Below are 18553 nucleotides of genomic sequence, written 5' to 3'. Positions count from 1 at the left end.
TTCCAGAACACAATGAGGATTCACCCAACATATACACTTTTAACTCCTACAACAAAAAACACTAACAACAGTCAGCATTATAGTATATTTTTTTGCTGTTAACTTCAGTTTATGTCACATGGTCCAAGTTTACATTAAAGTACACACGTTTTCTCCTTTGTAAACAATAGATTATTTTTGTAAAACAATAGATCTGTATGGATTTATTTATACCAGGCTCGATCAATCTCAGCATAATAAAGCAAGATATGCCATATGTAATTCTCAAGTTTACTTCTTTTTCCACTGAATTATATGCTATCAGAAGAGAACTGTCCGTTTTCTTCCACGTGTGTGAGTGTTATGAGTCAGAGATCGCATTCGCTCTGGATCGGTCAATTATATTACAATCATAAATCACTAGAAATAATGCATGTCTGCCTATTATATAATTATAGCAAGTCCTCGATGATGGTTTGAGTGGCGTTCGGTGTTAAACCTTCATTCATCAATGATTCACCTAGCTTTGTCGCGTTCAGTGTGAAATGGCCGTAACAATTTTTTTTGGATAGTATTAAAGCATCAAATATTGTAAACCCTCGTGACCTGCGTGAGACGTACTGGTATAAATATTATAATTATTCTTGGAGTACTCCTTTATTGCACAATGCACATTTCTTAATGATGGCTGTTTCGCAATTCTGGGAATGCAAAGAAGGGACTTGTGTTTTCGTGGAGACCAGTCTTGCTATGTGATCTACTTTTGTGCATCCTCTGTACATGTGATTTTGAGTATTGTAATTGAACTTCGACAGTTGCTGATGACGTACAGCAGAAACACAAGGACGCAATATCACTAAACAACGCTTTTGCGAAACATCCATTAAGTATATTTAATTGTGCTAAAATCACACTATTGCAAGTATACTTTAGGTTCACTTTAAATATCTCACATTTATAGACTGATATTATAATGTGATCCCTTACTAATAGTGATATTACAGGGTTTTTTAAACATCTGCTAGGACACATTTCTGAATACTCATCACTTTTTCAAAACTCTTCACTCAGGGATCACATCAGCCTATGTGGCTAAACTGTGGATCATTTATTTGCTTTGGCACAAAATGCGTTCAATGACGACATCTTTCAATTTACATTCATTCTTTTCTCAATTAGATACAAACGCCAGCAAAACTTTATGAACTATAATTGCTAATTTGAAGGTTCACACTTTCTTTTTTAAACTGTTCAACTTATGTTCAAAATTTTAACACAAAAATGAATAACACAGAAATTTGAAACCCCTCTTTAAATGCTTGCTATGGATGCGAAAAATGCAGAAAACTGAACCTGATCAGATTTTTTTTTTTTGATGAAGGAAAGTTTCAGAGGCTGTGTGTAAACGTGCTTGATCTTTTTTTTTACGTGTGAAAATTTCGGTGTGCGAGGATATTTAGTCATTACCATCTATATAAAAGGGGAAAACTTAGGAACAATTTTATACTGTAATGTAAACATGGACCATGTAACATAAACAATAATGAATAAGCAGTAGAGAGTCAAACTTGAGTCAAATTGTTTTGTAAAGAAATTTTATATTTTTTATTTAAATTTAATATACACTGTATAATGATTTTGGAGGTCAAAACTCAGTTGTGTGTTGATTGTTGAGTTGAAAATCTTCGACTAAAGTGTCAATGTTAAAAGACATTCAGTTCACATAATTTAAGTGAGACGGATGAACATTTTCATGCAAGTCACCAAAAAATTTAGTTCTGACCTTCAAAATCTCTCCAGTGTGTTTGTGATGGCAAGAAATGGCAAAGCAATCAAACAGGCGTTGTGTTTTACCATCCAATGTTCACTGTATAAAGTGTGACCTGCAATTGTTTCCTTAAAGAGTGATTTCTGCTTGATTTAAAACATAAAACACCAATACTTACCATAAAAATACACTATAATAAGATTTTGGAGGTCAAAACTCAGTTGTGTGTTGATTGCTGACTTGAAAATCATCATTTGGTTAAATAACTAAAGTGTCAATGTTAAAAGTCATTCAGTTCACATAATTTAATTGAGACGGATAAACACTTTAATGCAAGTCACCATAAAATTGAGTTATCTCAATATATACAGTGAATATCTACAGTGTGTTTGAGATGAAGAAATGACAAAGCAAACACACTGGTGTCGTGATTTACTATCTAACAGGGGACCGAGTCATTGTGTTTAACATAATCATTATTCAAAGAGGATCTGCAATTTATACATTAGAGAAATATTTCTGCTTGATTTAACTCTTAAAACTCAGTTATTGCTATAAAAACTCTAAATCTCCACAGTGTGTTTGAGATGAAGAAATGACAAAGCAAACACACTGGTGTCGTGATTTACTATCTAACAGGGGACCGAGTCATTGTGTTTAACATAATCATTATTCAAAGAGGATCTGCAATTAATACATTAGAGAAATATTTCTGCTTGATTTAACTCTTAAAACTCAGTTATTGCTATAAAAACTCTAAATCTCTACAGTGTGTTTGAGATGAAGAAATGACAAAGTAAACACACTGGTGTCGTGATTTACTATCTAACAGGGGACCGAGTCATTGTGTTTAACATAATCATTATTCAAAGAGGATCTGCAATTTATACATTAGAGAAATATTTCTGCTTGATTTAACTCTTAAAACTCAGTTATTGCTATAAAAACTCTAAATATCTACAGTGTGTTTGAGATGGCAAGAAATGACAACGCAAACACACTGGTGTCGTGATTTACTATCTAACAGGGGACCGAGTCATTGTGTTTAACATAATCATTATTCAAAGAGGATCTGCAATTAATACATTAGAGAAATATTTCTGCTTGATTTAACTCTTAAAACTCAGTTATTGCTATAAAAACTCTAAATCTCTACAGTGTGTTTGAGATGGCAAGAAATGACAACGCTAACACACTGGTGTCGTGATTTACTATCTAACAGGGGACTGAGTCATTGTGTTTAACATAATCATTATTCAAAGATAATCTGCAATTTATACATTAGAGAAATATTTCTGCTTGATTTAACTCTTAAAACTCAGTTATTGCTATAAAAACTCTAAATCTCCACAGTGTGTTTGAGATGAAGAAATGACAAAGCAAACACACTGGTGTCGTGATTTACTATCTAACAGGGGACCGACTACGGTGGCCCAGTAGTGCACAACACAACGAAATTTAAAAAGCATACATAAGTTCACAACACAACGAAATAAATCCACAACACAACGGAATGAAACCACAACACAACGAAATCAAGACACAACACAACGAAGTCAAGCCGCAACACAAAGAAAAATCCACAACACAACGAAATCAAGCCACAACACAACGAAAAATCCACAACACAACGAAAAGTCCACAACACAACGAAATAGCCACAACACAACGGAAATGCTCCCAACCACTAGGGGACTCTCGGAGTGCGCTAAAGTTAGTTTTCCTTGCATTGTTCTATATAGATTCGCCAATCTTACAAATATTTAAACACTACGATCAGTTTTAAGTGTGCAGTTGTATATCGACATGAAATATCAATTAAAAATCACTTACGTGCATAATAGCTGCATATTTATACTCGAGAACGCTTTGACCCGCTGCCTCGGCGCTAAGGGAGCGTCTGCCAATTCCACCAAGTTGAAATAATTTGTATGAATTAAATTAACTTTTTTTTTTTTAATTTTCAAATTCCAATGTTGTGTTGTGCATTATTAAGTCAATTTTACCAATACAATCAAGCTGTGGAATTTTAACATGTCTGTTTTTAAATGTTAAAAAGTAATTTTAATTCATACAAATTATACATTTCAACCAATTGGTGGAATTGGCAGACGTTGCCTTAGCGCCGTGGTATCGGGTCAAAGCATTCTCGAGCATAAATATGCAGCTATAATGCATGTAGGTGATGTGATTTAAAATTAATATTTCATATAGATAAACAATGGTTAGCCTACATACTGTTGAAACTAATTGTGGTATTGATTTCTTTGTAAGATTGCCAACTCTATAGAACAGTGGCAACTTTACAGCACTCCGAGTGCCCCCGAGTGGTTGGGAGCATTTCCGTTGTGTTGTGGCTATTTCGTTGTGTTGTGGATTTTTCGTTGTGTTGTGGCTTGATTTCGTTGTGTTGTGGATTTTTCTTTGTGTTGTGGCTTGATTTCGTTGTGTTGTGGTTTCATTCCGTTGTGTTGTGGATTTATTTTGTTGTGTTGTGAACTTATGTATGCTTTTTAAATTTCGTTGTGTTGTGCACTACTGGGCCACCGTAACCGAGTCATTGTGTTTAACATAATCATTATTCAAAGAGGATCTGCAATTAATACATTAGAGAAATATTTCTGCTTGATTTAACTCTTAAAACTCAGTTATTGCTATAAAAACTCTAAATCTCTACAGTGTGTTTGAGATGAAGAAATGACAAAGCAAACACACTGGTGTCGTGATTTACTATCTAACAGGGGACCGAGTCATTGTGTTTAACATAATCATTATTCAAAGAGGATCTGCAATTAATACATTAGAGAAATATTTCTGCTTGATTTAACTCTTAAAACTCAGTTATTGCTATAAAAACTCTAAATCTCTACAGTGTGTTTATGTTGGCAAGAAATGACAACGCAAACACACTGGTGTCGTGATTTACTATCTAACAGGGGACCGAGTCATTGTGTTTAACATAATCATTATTCAAAGATGATCTGCAATTAATACATTAGAGAACTATTTCTGCTTGATTTAACTCTTAAAACTCAGTTATTGCTATAAAAACTCTAAATCTCTACAGTGTGTTTATGTTGGCAAGAAATGACAAATTAAACACACTGGTGTCGTGATTTACTATCTAACAGGGGACCGAGTCATTGTGTTTAACATAATCATTATTCAAAGAGGATCTGCAATTAATACATTAGAGAAATATTTCTGCTTGATTTAACTCTTAAAACTCAGTTATTGCTATAAAAACTCTAAATCTCTACAGTGTGTTTATGATGGCAAGAAATGACAACGCAAACACACTGGTGTCGTGATTTACTATCTAACAGGGGACCGAGTCATTGTGTTTAACATAATCATTATTCAAAGATGATCTGCAATTAATACATTAGAGAAATATTTCTGCTTGATTTAACTCTTAAAACTCAGTTATTGCTATAAAAACTCTAAATCTCTACAGTGTGTTTGAGATGGCAAGAAATGACAACGCAAACACACTGGTGTCGTGATTTACTATCTAACAGGGGACCGAGTCATTGTGTTTAACATAATCATTATTCAAAGATGATCTGCAATTAATACATTAGAGAAATATTTCTGCTTGATTTAACTCTTAAAACTCAGTTATTGCTATAAAAACTCTAAATCTCTACAGTGTGTTTGAGATGGCAAGAAATTACAAATTAAACACACTGGTGTCGTGATTTACTATCTAACAGGGGACCGAGTCATTGTGTAAATCATAAATAAATCAAAAGTGGTTTGTTTAAAAAAACTCAAAAATGTATAAGGTGGTAAGTTGGGCCTTTTACACCCCATTTTACATGGGGCAAAAGTCACTCATTATTTATACAAATACTTGAGCTAAAATGTTTTTTTTTTAATAATGTCTTAACACTTGTTTAAAAGAATAGTAAAGTTTGTACTATTTTCTGTTTATTTTGATAAATACAATAATATTCAATGAATATAGGCTACTGTCATTAAAATGTTAAAATAAAAAATACAAAAACAAAACTTCTAATTACATTCTGGTTGTTTAGATTTTTAAATCCTTTTTTCTTGGATTCTGTGTAGAATTTAATTGTAATGTAATGCAAATTTTGAAACTAGTCAGGGTATCTAGTAAAGCGATGTAATGCTTGTTCCTTTAGTAAGCAGCCTGTTAAACAGCAGAGTCTCTCTGGGACAGCAGGCCATTCAAACAATAGAGGAGTGTGTGTGAACGACGTGTGTTTAAGAGCCCTTACAGTTCCTGCTCCAGCCTACAGGGGAGCTGCTGAGTATGACCTTAAACACACACACACACTTAGGTCCCCACTTGGTCATAAGTTTTAAAAAAATTACCAGAGTGTTTTTACTTAATTTTCACATGATTTAAACACACACACTTGTAGGTCCCCACTTGGTCAAAAGTAAAAAAAATCACCAGAGCGTTTTTTTAGTGTTTTTACTTGATTTTAACATGATTTAAAGCATGACCAACAGGGGACCTGAAAAATGTCCCCTCTTGGCTCAGAGGTCCCCTGTTAGTGAGTGTGTTACGACACCAAGGTCCCCTGTTAGATAGGTAGACAAGTACACACACACACACACACACACACACACACACACACACACACACACACACACACACACACACACACACACACACACACACACACACACACAAAATGATCCACTGAGTAAAGGCGGAGGAGGAAAATCTGAAACTCAGAAGATGAGCTGGTGTTGTAATACTAATGAAACCAATTTCCAACACTGATAATAATCATAAATGTGTGTTGATATGAGAATGATTAGTGAAGGGTCATGTGACACTGAAGACTGGAGTAATGATGATGAAGATCACAGGAATAAATCACACTTTACTGTATATTCACACAGAGAACAGCTGATCTACACTGGAGGAATATTACACTGATTACTGGAGTTATGATCAGATTAATGAGCAGAAGAGACTCTTTCACAAACATTACACATCTTTTGAATGCGAGTGTATTATACTATGGTATGTATTATACTATGGTATGTATTATACTATGGTATGTATTATACTATGGTATTTCACTGGTACTCCAAGACGCGTTGAAGAATACTGTGGGATAACCATGATACAAACATGGCCATAAAATCATAACACCATGGCCATTCAAACAACTATGGAAGCATCATGGAATGTGTTCAGGAAAAGTTTGGAGTAACATCACACTCAGATCCGTGTAATGAAAGCTGACGGTTCACTAAAGTGGATGTGAAACTTAACAGAATTACATGACAGGTTTCCCAGAGTGCAGTTCAGTTCAATCTCATTTCTCAAGGCACCCGGAGTGTGTGTGTGTATGTGTGGGTGTGTGTGTGTGTGTGTGTGTGGTGTATAGTAGCAAAAACATAATGTATTAAATATGTTACATCTGCTGTTGTCATGTACAGTATGATGACTCCAGTGGAGTGATGCACTGTCAGGGGCTTTCAGATGTGTGTGTGTGTGTGTGAGAGAGAGAGAGAGAGAGAGAGAGAGAGAGAGAGAGAGAGAGAGAGAGTGAGAGTGTGTGTGTGTAAGGGGATAGAAAATACGGTTTGTACGGTATAAAAACCATTACGCCAATGGAATGTCATCACATTTCACAAAAACAAACATGTGTGTGTGTGTGTGTCTGTGTGGGTAAGAGAGAGAGTTTGTGTGTGAGTGAGTGAGTGAGTGTGTGAGAGTGTGTGTGCGTGTGAGAGAGAGTGTGTATGTGTGTGAGTGTGTGTGTGTGTGAGTGTGTGTAAGAGAGAGAGCGTGTGTGTATGTGAGTGTGTGTGAGTGTGTGTGTGTGTGTGTGTGTGTGTGTGTGTGTGTGTGTGTGTGTGTGTGTGTGTATGTGTGTGTGGGCATGTTTTTGTGAAATATCAGGACACAAATGTGTATAATGACATGGGTATTACAAAAAGAGGGTGAAATATGAGGACGTTCCCCATGTCCTCACTTTTCAAAATGCTTATAAATCACAGAAAGTGAACTGCACAGTCTCCTGTGAGGGTTAGGTTTAGGGGCAGTGGCAGTGTGTGTGTGTGTGTGTGTGATGGGTAGGTTTAGGGGCAGGGGCAGTGTGTGTGTGTGTGTGTGTGATGGGTAGGTTTAGGGGCAGGGGCAGTGTGTGTGTGTGTGTGTGTGTGTGTGTGTGTGTGTGTGTGTGTGTGTGTGTGTGTGTGTGTGTGTGTGATGGGTAGGTTTAGGGGCAGGGGCAGTGTGTGTGTGTGTGTGTGTGTGTGTGTGTGTGTGTGTGTGTGTGTGTGATGGGTAGGTTTAGGGGCAGGGGCAGTGTGTGTGTGTGTGTGTGTGTGTGATGGGTAGGTTTAGGGGCAGTGTGTGTGTGTGTGTGTGTGTGTGTGTGTGTGATGGGTAGGTTTAGGGGCAGGGGCAGTGTGTGTGTGTGTGTGTGTGTGATGGGTAGGTTTAGGGGCAGGGGCAGTGTGTGTGTGTGTGTGTGTGTGTGATGGGTAGGTTTAGGGGCAGGGGCAGTGTGTGTGTGTGTGTGTGTGTGATGGGTAGGTTTAGGGGCAGGGGCAGTGTGTGTGTGTGTGTGTGTGTGTGTGTGTGTGTGTGTGTGTGTGTGTGTGTGTGTGTGTGATGGGTAGGTTTAGGGGCAGGGGCAGTGTGTGTGTGTGTGTGTGTGTGTGTGTGTGTGTGTGTGTGTGAGGGGTAGGTTTAGGGGCAGGGGCAGTGTGTGTGTGTGTGTGTGTGTGTGTGTGATGGGTAGGTTTAGGGGCAGGGGCAGTGAGTGTGTGTGTGTCTGTGTGTGTGTGTGATGGGTAGGTTTAGGGTCAGTGTAAGGGGATAGAAAATACGGTTTGTACGGTATAAAAACCATTACGCCTATGGAATGTCCTCACATTTCACAAAAACAAACATGTGTGAGTGTGTGTGTGTGAGTGAGAGAGAGTGTGTATGTGTGTGAGTGTGTGTGTGTGTGTGTGTGTGAGTGAGTGTGTGTAAGAGAGAGAGAGCGTGTATGAGTGTATGTGTGAGTGTGTGTGTGTGTGTGTGTGTGTGAGCCTGTGTGTGTGAGAGAGCGAGAGTGTGTGTGTGTGTGTGTGTGTGTGTGCTTCTCCAGGTGAGCTGCCTGAGCTAAATATGTCCCTTGTTTAGTTACTACAGCTTCTAAAAATGGAGTGTGTGTGTGTGTGTGTGTGTGTGTGTGTGTCCTCCTGCTCTCACAGCTGCTGATGCGCCTGAGTCTCGTCCAGCAGTTTCTGCTCTGTCTAAAACCGCTAACACTTCACAATAAAGTCCTGTTAACATTTAATGCATCAACTAAAATACATTTTTTACAGTGTTTGTTAATTATTGTAAATATTCCTTAATAAAAATAGAACTGTTCATATTAGATCAAGTTTATTAAATAATATTAACAGATACGTTTGATTTCATTCATGTAGTAAATATTGACATGAACATGAACTTTGATTAATTATAATTAAATGATTTAGAAGATTGATGATTCATTGTTAGCTCATGTTAACTAATAGTAACAAACAGAACCATATTCTAAATTATTACCAAAAATTATAACAAATAAATCCGTTTTCTGTTCATTGCACCAAACGCGATGATTTAAAATGTGTAATAACACATAATGTATTAATGTTGAAACTGTGATGTTTTAAATAATATGTGTGTAATGCCATGTTTTAAGGCTAGACTCACTGGTATTGATTACATTGTTTTTTAACCAGTAATTATAGCCATTCAACATTAATGTATGTTTCATATATCTTATAAATCATATATGAATGCCCCAATAATTGAGTTAATTATTTTTTAACATGCATAACAGTCCATATAATTTGATTTTACAGCGTTGAGTGTTGTAGCCAATCACGGGCATTTCTGTTGAAAATAATGACCAATCATATGTTTAATTTACCAGGAATGAGAATCCATATCGATCAATACAAGTTTTATATAGTCTCAAAACGCTGAATGAATTTTAGAGCAAGTTTACGTTTGACACGAATCTCCCATCATCTACAAATCCTCTCATCATCACAAACAAAGCACAGACACGATTCAAATAAAGATTTATTGTGAAGTTTAGTCAGAAGTTTTTGTTTTTCATGACTTTGTGATTTTCCCTACAACTAGCCTCTATATTTAACACTTCAGTACAAATACAGTAACACAAATAGATATTTTAATGTTATAATAGTGATTTTTATTTAAAAAAAGAGAGAAAAAATGGCTAACGTGCCAATAAGTGTTCCTCTTCCGCCATCTACTGGTTATAGTGGTCATTTATTTTATAATTTAAATGTTTAAATGTTCAGAGAGCCTCAAAACCAAAGCAGAAAGTACCATATTACTTATTCATTATGATGTTTCTGAATATAAAAACCACGCAAACGTCATAAGTTGACCTCAGTCAACAGTATAACAATTTTTAAAAACCCAGTTTATGACACATTTAACGTCCGAATGTTATTTTATGATACTCGATACACAACAGGTGAATATAAATGAATGATTCTAGCATATACAGAATTGAACCCAAGAAAGAAGTTTTAAATAGTGTTTAAAAAAAAAGGACAACCGATTTAATTAAAAACTCTTTTTATCCAGGCGTTATTGATATTCATTATTCATAGGCGTCATATGTTATTCCTTGAATGGGCTTCTTCATAGAAACGCTTTCGACAGAAAGATCTCACTAAAAACTGTTGAAATATGACGATAGCATCTGATCTGGATATAGCTCAAACTGCAGTTAGAGTCTCCATCTATTATATATCAATAAACATTAACTATAACACGCTTCATAAAATACCACTTCTATTAATATTCCTGAGAGGTCAACTAATGCCATAAAATCTCAAAATGTGCATTAATTTCTTCAATGTGCCAGCGAGTGTGTTTGAGATACACTGAAGTGAATGGGGTTCAATGCTGGAACTATTGGTCGCTTTACTTCGCTTTAGTTCCTGTGGGAGTCAATGGGAGTGTCGGAACTCTGTTTTTTAACGGCTCTGGTTATATATAAATACATAAGTATAATTTAAAATGAATCTCACTCACCAGAGATGAATTAAGTTTGATCATCATGTTAGAATCTCTGCATTTTATGTAAATATGGTCGATTTATATGATAATATACATTTAGGTACTATGTGCTAACATTAAATGAAATAACTGGGATACACTCTAAAAAATGCTGGGTTAAAAATAACCCAAGTTGGGTTGAAAAAGGACTAAACCAGCAATTGGGTTGTTATAACCCAGCGATTGGGTTGTTATAACCCAGCGATTGGGTTGTTTTAACCCAGCAATTGGGTTGTTTTAACCCAGCGATTGGGTTGTTATAACCCAGCGATTAGGTTGTTTTAACCCAGCGATTGGGTTGTTTTAACCCAGCGATTAGGTTGTTTTAACCCAGCGATTGGGTTGTTTTAACCCAGCGATTAGGTTGTTTTAACCCAGCGATTGGGTTGTTTTAACCCAGCGATTAGGTTGTTTTAACCCAGCGATTGGGTTGTTATAACCCAGCGATTGGGTTGTTATAACCCAGCGATTGGGTTGTTATAACCCAGCGATTAGGTTGTTTTAACCCAGCAATTCGGTTGTTATAACCCAGCGATTAGGTTGTTTTAACCCAGCAATTCGGTTGTTATAACCCAGCGCTTGGGTTGTTTTAACCCAGCGATTGGGTTGTTATAACCCAGCGATTAGGTTGTTTTAACCCAGCGATTGGGTTGTTATAACCCAGCGATTGGGTTGTTTTAACCCAGCAATTGGGTTGTTATAACCCAGCGATTAGGTTGTTTTAACCCAGCGATTGGGTTGTTTTAACCCAGCGATTGGGTTGTTATAACCCAGCGATTAGGTTGTTTTAACCCAGCGATTGGGTTGTTATAACCCAGCGATTGGGTTGTTATAACCCAGCGATTAGGTTGTTTTAACCCAGCGATTGGGTTATTTTAACCCAGCGATTGGGTTGTTATAACCCAGCGATTGATTGGGTTGTTATAACCCAGCGATTGGGTTGTTTTAACCCAGCGATTAGGTTGTTTTAACCCAGCGATTAGGTTGTTTTAACCCAGCGATTAGGTTGTTTTAACCCAGCGATTGGGTTGTTATAACCCAGCGATTGGGTTGTTATAACCCAGCGATTGGGTTGTTATAACCCAGCGATTGGGTTGTTATAACCCAGCGATTGGGTTGTTATAACCCAGCGATTAGGTTGTTTTAACCCAGCAATTGGGTTGTTATAACCCAGCGATTGGGTTGTTTTAACCCAGCGATTGGGTTGTTATAACCCAGCGATTAGGTTGTTTTAACCCAGCGATTGGGTTGTTATAACCCAGCGATTGGGTTGTTTTAACCCAGCAATTGGGTTGTTATAACCCAGCGATTAGGTTGTTTTAACCCAGCGATTGGGTTGTTTTAACCCAGCGATTGGGTTGTTATAACCCAGCGATTGGGTTGTTATAACCCAGCGATTAGGTTGTTTTAACCCAGCGATTGGGTTGTTTTAACCCAGCGATTGGGTTGTTATAACCCAGCGATTGATTGGGTTGTTATAACCCAGCGATTGGGTTGTTATAACCCAGCGATTAGGTTGTTTTAACCCAGCGATTGGGTTGTTTTAACCCAGCGATTGGGTTGTTATAACCCAGCGATTGGGTTGTTATAACCCAGCGATTAGGTATTTTTAACCCAGCGATTGGGTTGTTTTAACCCAGCGATTAGGTTGTTTTAACCCAGCGATTGGGTTGTTTTAACCCAGCGATTGGGTTGTTTTAACCCAGCGATTGGGTTGTTATAACCCAGCGATTGGGTTGTTATAACCCAGCGATTAGGTTGTTTTAACCCAGCGATTGGGTTGTTTTAACTCAGCGATTGGGTTGTTTTAACCCAGCGATTGGGTTGTTATAACCCAGCGATTAGGTTGTTTTAACCCAGCGATTGGGTTGTTTTAACCCAGCGATTGGGTTGTTATAACCCAGCGATTAGGTTGTTTTAACCCAGCGATTGGGTTGTTTTAACCCAGCGATTAGGTTGTTTTAACCCAGCGATTGGGTTGTTTTAACCCAGCGATTAGGTTGTTTTAACCCAGCGATTGGGTTGTTTTAACCCAGCAATTGGGTTGTTTTAAGCAAACATTTAACCCAACCGCTGGGTTAAAACAACCCAATTGCTTGGTTAGTCCATTTTCAACCCAACTTGGGATATTTTTAACCCAGCATTTTTTTGAGTGTACACTTTACTTTAGGGTGCATTCAGTTGCATACAGCTTTAGTTGGACAGCACATTATGAGCACACGCGGAATAAATGGCTTCAAAAGCTGAACATCTGAATCTGCTGGGTTTGAGATATGGAAAGAGAGCATGAAACGAGAAAACACTCCCAGATCAAAGTCCTGAGAAATGCAGACGCTGAGAAACATCAGGAATACAGTCGAACGGTTTTAATCCTGAAGATGATCTGACGTCCTGCATCTGGACTGTAGATTTGACAACATTCGTGATGTGCAGAGAGTTAAGTGCATCCCAAACCCTGAGGCAGGAGCATTCCTGAAAGACAGAGACAAACGGGACGAGGAATACTCACCCTCCAGAAAGCACAGGCTGGCATCGATCCTCCACAGGATCTGGCCCTTGTGGGAGCCGCTCACTCCACGGCTCTTGTAGTCCAGAAAGTTTTCTGACAGAACCTCATCTATTATAGAAGAAGAAAGAAAAGATGGTAAGGAGCATCAAAATGCACGTGTGCCTTTGTTTCTCTTGCTTTGATCATAGGAATAAATTACATTTTAAATATATTTACAGCTGCTTTAAAGTGTAAATATGTCAGGGTTCAAGCACTTTAAAGGGATAGTTCAACCAAAAATGAAAATTCTGTCATAATTTACTCACCCTCAAGTTGTTCCAAACCTGTATGAGTTTATTTGTTCTGCTGAACACAAAAGAAGATATTTAGAAGAATGTTTGTGACCAAGCAGAGAGAGCAACCATTGATTATCATAGTAGGGAAAAAAATACTATGGTAGTCAATGGTTGCTCTCTCTACTTGGTTATAAACATTCTTCTAAATATCTTCTTTTGTGTTCAGCAGAACAAATAAACTCATACAGGTTTGGAACAACTTGAGGGTGAGTAAATTATGACAGAACTATTCATTTTTTGGGTGAAGTATCCCTTTTTAAGAACATTCGTATAAAGGTGTTTTATTTAGCAAGCATGTGACCACTTAGATAACAGATCATTTACAGCCAATACTAAGGAAATAGAGTAGTTTTAAAGCTTTTTAACAGTTATCGAGGTTGAGCTAGTTTGCGAAAATAATGGAATAATCTCCAATATATAATGAGCGATTCGATTGACAGCGGCGGTCCTAGAGGCAAAGTTGCTCAGAATGAGGCGTTCTACCATACGGTGTGTGAATGTCATGGGCATGTGCGAAAAATCATGTGATGTACGATCCTTTACACGTGTGAAAAACCCTGATTTCTTTCGAATTTCACACAGGCCTCTAGAGCCGTGAGTCAAACAGGCCCACGAGTTTCGTTCCGATCGGCCTCCGTTAACCTCGTCTGACAGCCGCTCGAACGCCATTGGCCGATGCCGGCCGTGTTTGCGATACGTGAATGTCCTCGTAGACAATCGCGGCACTTTGGACAAAGACACCACATGCCAGTTTTCAGGTCAATCGGACTGACTGCTGCATAGATAGGCGTTTTCATGTTTTTTTATTTTATAGCGCCACCAAGTGGCCAACAGTCGCAGAGTTTGTCACATGACCAACAACTGAGACCATAAACACGTGTACCAATTTTGGTGAAAATATCTCATTCCGTTAAAGAGTTACAGGCATTTTTGTAAAAGTGGCCCCGCCCAGCTCAAACATTTTGGCCGCCCATAGCGACTGTAAATTGAAATTGCAAAATTTTTCGATAATTATCGATATTTAGATTCCATTTTTCGAAAAATCCAAAATTCACGAAAATTTCGCCAGGGTGACGATCGGATCCGTCTTACATGAAATGTATCGTCTTGCTCTAAGGATTCCAGCGATATAAGACACTTGAGAAACGAAGGGTTATGAGCAATTGTGTATTTTTGAGCGCTGTAGCGCCCCCGTCAGGCCGATTGGGACGAGCTTTGGTGCCGTTGTAGGCGGTGTGAGTACTGCCATCCCCCAAAGTTTCAAGTCTCTACGACTTACGGTTTGATCTGCCCGATCACTTTTAGGGGAGAATGATGATCCTTGGAAATTCTAACAATTACAAATATAGCTGTGAAGAGCAATTATCAGGCCTTTAAGCACTTGCATAAAAATATGTTATGTTTTATTTAGAAAGCCTGTAACTATCTAGATCATAGATAGAAAAGACCATTTACAGGCAATACAAGCAATTTACCATAGCTATGGTCGGATCGCCATAACATTGTTCATGCTTGTTTAGAATCATATGTCGCATGTGCTCCGCTATTTTCGCAAAGTCATTTTTTTTCGTTCAGGATTTATAGGCTTTTGTGTGCACTTGGCCACACCCATTTTCTAAGTTCAACTCTTTTTTTTGTAAATTATTGATCTAGAGAGTCCAGGGAATTGTACTGCATTGGTTTTAAATAGATTGAGCGAAAATCCTAGGATTAGTTAGCAAAAGTTGATTTTTTACATATGGAAATATTTAATAAACGATTTGATTGACAGCAGTGGTTCTTGAGGCAAAGTTGTTCAGTTTGAGGAGATGTATCAAATTATATGAATATTGTGTGGATGTGTGCAACACCACGTGATTACTGAGGCGTAAAACTTGGTAGCGCCACCTTGTGGCTGATTTCTTTCACAATTCTCACAGACCTCTAAGGGCCATGAGTAGAACATGCCCACTTCTGTTAACCCTTAAAGACCTAAATAGCCGCCAGCGGCTAAAAATAACTATCGTTCTAAAATGTTTAATAACTTTTTAACCGCTAATCCAATCTGTATGCTGTAAAATGCACCATAAAGAGGATAATCTCAAAATCTGCAGCATATATTCGTCAAGGAAAAGCATGTGGGTTGTTCCCCTGTGCCAAACAGAAACGATTATTGATCATTAGTCCCACCCCTCATCTACTCAACCAATAAACAGTGTTTGGTCTTTTGAACCAACAATCACATGTTTCTCACAACGTGAAAGTGGGTGTGTATTTGCATGCATGAAAATGCACGCAGAGCACTTTCTCACAGAACACAGCTCACAAAAGTCAGTATATTTCTCTATTTGTATGTAATCTTTGTGTTTGTGTTGTGTTGTAGTTTCAGTGTTCTGTTATTATATTTAAATCTTTCTATTTATTTTTCCTCCCTGAACATTTTTGGACACATCTACATTGTCAGTAAGTAAAATACACCTGTTTTCACTCAAAAACGCCTAGAATAATATTATAATAAATGGATATAACTTGATGAGGGATTGTTACATTTAGACAAAATTTTATCTGGAAGTCAAAAACAACCAATGAAAAAATCCAAACTTCATGATGTTCTGTTTGAGTTCACAGTAACCACATTTCTGCTGCCGTTTTTCTTAAAATTCTATTAATTTAATCCATTCTCAGATTAAATAAATGTAAAATTGGGACTTCAAATGAGCTAGATGGAAACTTCATGTTCTTCTGTTTAAAATTATATATGACACTTGATGCTAACTGCTAGAATGAGTGAGAAAAACTAAGAAAAGAAGAGGCAAGTCAGGCGCCCCAAAATGTTCTAGGTCTTTAAGGGTTAACCTTGTCTAATAGGTGCTCAAACGTCATTGGCCGATGGCGGCCATGTTCTTTGAGAAACGCCAATGTCCTCATAGACATTCATGTCACCTTGGACAAAGACACTGCATGCCAATTTTCAGTGAATCGAAATGTAAACTTTTTTTTTAATAATTCAGACTCCAGGGATCTTGGGGGAAGCTTTGAGGGATGGCAGTACTCACACCGTCTACAAGGACACCAAAGCTCGTCCCAATCGGCCTGATGGTGGCGCTACAGCGCTCAAAAATATGATGGTATTTTGGATGATTTTAAAAAAACTATTTTTGCAAACTAGTCTTAGGTTTTTGGCCCGACCGGAACCAAACAAGTGCATTGTTTGGTTCCGGTCGGGCCAAAAACCTAGTTTGCAAAAATAGTTTTTTAAAATCATCCAAAATACCATCATATTTTTGAGCGCTGTAGCGCCACCATCAGGCCGATTGGGACGAGCTTTGGTGCCGTTGTAGACGGTGTGAGTACTGCCATCCCTCAAAGCTTCACGTCTCTATGACTTACGGTTTGGTCTGCCTGATCAGTTTTAGGGGAGAATGATGATCATTGGGAATTCTAACAGTTATAATAGTTTCAGCGCTAAGCTCTAGAGCCCATAATAATATGTTACAGGGTTGCCAAGTTTTTACAACAAAACCCGCCCAATTGCTAACGTTCCTCAAAACTAGCCAAAAACTATTTTGGATGATTTAAAAAAAACTATTTTTGCAAACTAGTCTTAGGTTTTTGCTACTTTTGCTAACTAATCCTAGGATTTTCTAGCCTGACGTCGTCATACTCAGTTCTAGTCAGAATGTGAGTCTGATCTGCTCCATTGGGCTGTGATTATGGGGTGTGTTTCAACCGAACCAGGAAAGACCTCAATTGGATAGACCTACAACCAATCAGAGCAACGGAGCGACGCATAACATTAGTTATCAAATGTCAACAGAACTCAACTGCACTGTGTTGCCATGTCCACGGGTTGAAGCGACCCCAATTATGTGATATACAGACCCAGGAATGCGAATTTTAGCCAAAATAACACATATTTTACCCCCCAAATGCCTTTTTCCCCCCGGAGAACCCCCCCTGGAAAGCTATCGGGCTTGTTTTTGGCTAGTTTTGAGGAACGTTAGCAATTGGGCGGGTTTTGTTGTAAAAACTTGGCAACCCTGTAACCTATTATTATGGGCTCTAGAGCTTAGCGCTGAAACTATTATAACCGTTAGAATTCCCAATGATCATCATTCTATCATAATAATATTGGCCATTGACAAACCCAGATCGTCTGACTATTAATCAAGTTGAATGAAGTGTTTTCTCACCGATCATGTACATGCCGATCCAGTCGCCGGCGTCCACTTCCTCTGTGACGTCCCAGCAGATGGCGATGTCCTGTGATTGGCCGATGCAGTAGAGGGAGGTGCTGATGGTCAGGGTGGAGCGGCTCTGTAAGGACAGCAGGTCCGTGTCGCTGGTGGACCGGGGCAGAGCCAGGGCTTGGCTGATCCGCGACCCGTCCTTACAGCGGCGCCGCGACGGCGAGGCCATGGCCGCCAGGCCCAGAACCCTGCTCTGGTACAGGTTCTGCAGAACATCACATCAGCACACTTTAGGGGAACTGGAGGAATATCTCACTCTTTACCCAGACAGGTGTCAGAATCCACATGTGCCAGATCTGGCCCGGATGTGGCCCGGATCTGTTTGCGGTCTGGGTGTTTTTTCATGGGAACAGTTGAATTGATCTTGAATATATGGAATCTTGTTTCTGCCACGGGATAAAAAATAAAAAGGTAATTGCAACTTTTTTTGTCTCTGAATTTTGAGATGTAGGGCCGTACTTCACTGATCTGAGCTCATGGTCTGGAGCTCTTAGGGCGTGTCTGAATCCACTTCTGCTGTTTAACGGCGGGAGAAACGGTCAGCAGGTCCGGCTCAGGGTCCAGAAGGGCCTCGTCTCTTCATGAGTCATGGGTGTGTTTTGGGCATAACGAGCAACAAACCAATCAGAGCCTCATCTCCCTTTCCCTTTAATA

The 18553-nt window shown here is 38.5% G+C and overlaps 1 protein-coding gene across 1 annotated transcript in view; it reads right to left on the bottom strand.

The window, feature by feature from the left end:
* The window catches only part of hecw1a (HECT, C2 and WW domain containing E3 ubiquitin protein ligase 1a), a gene marked incomplete at both ends in the record, with an annotated part of 155103 nt that overhangs the window by 120177 nt on the left and 16373 nt on the right, over window positions 1–18553 (bottom strand). Inside the window, 2 exons of the mRNA XM_079805563.1 lie at window positions 13336–13443; window positions 17843–18104. Of these exons, the coding sequence (XP_079661689.1) occupies window positions 13336–13443; window positions 17843–18104 (370 nt within the window). The remainder of the gene's footprint in view (window positions 1–13335; window positions 13444–17842; window positions 18105–18553) is intronic.

The sequence above is a fragment of the Gobio gobio genome, assembly GCF_949357685.1.
Source record: "Gobio gobio genome assembly, chromosome: 23".
In the NCBI taxonomy this organism is placed as follows: Eukaryota; Metazoa; Chordata; class Actinopteri; order Cypriniformes; family Gobionidae; genus Gobio; species Gobio gobio.
Note: the sequence above shows the minus strand (reverse complement) of the source record. Positions and strands in the feature narration are given on the sequence as shown.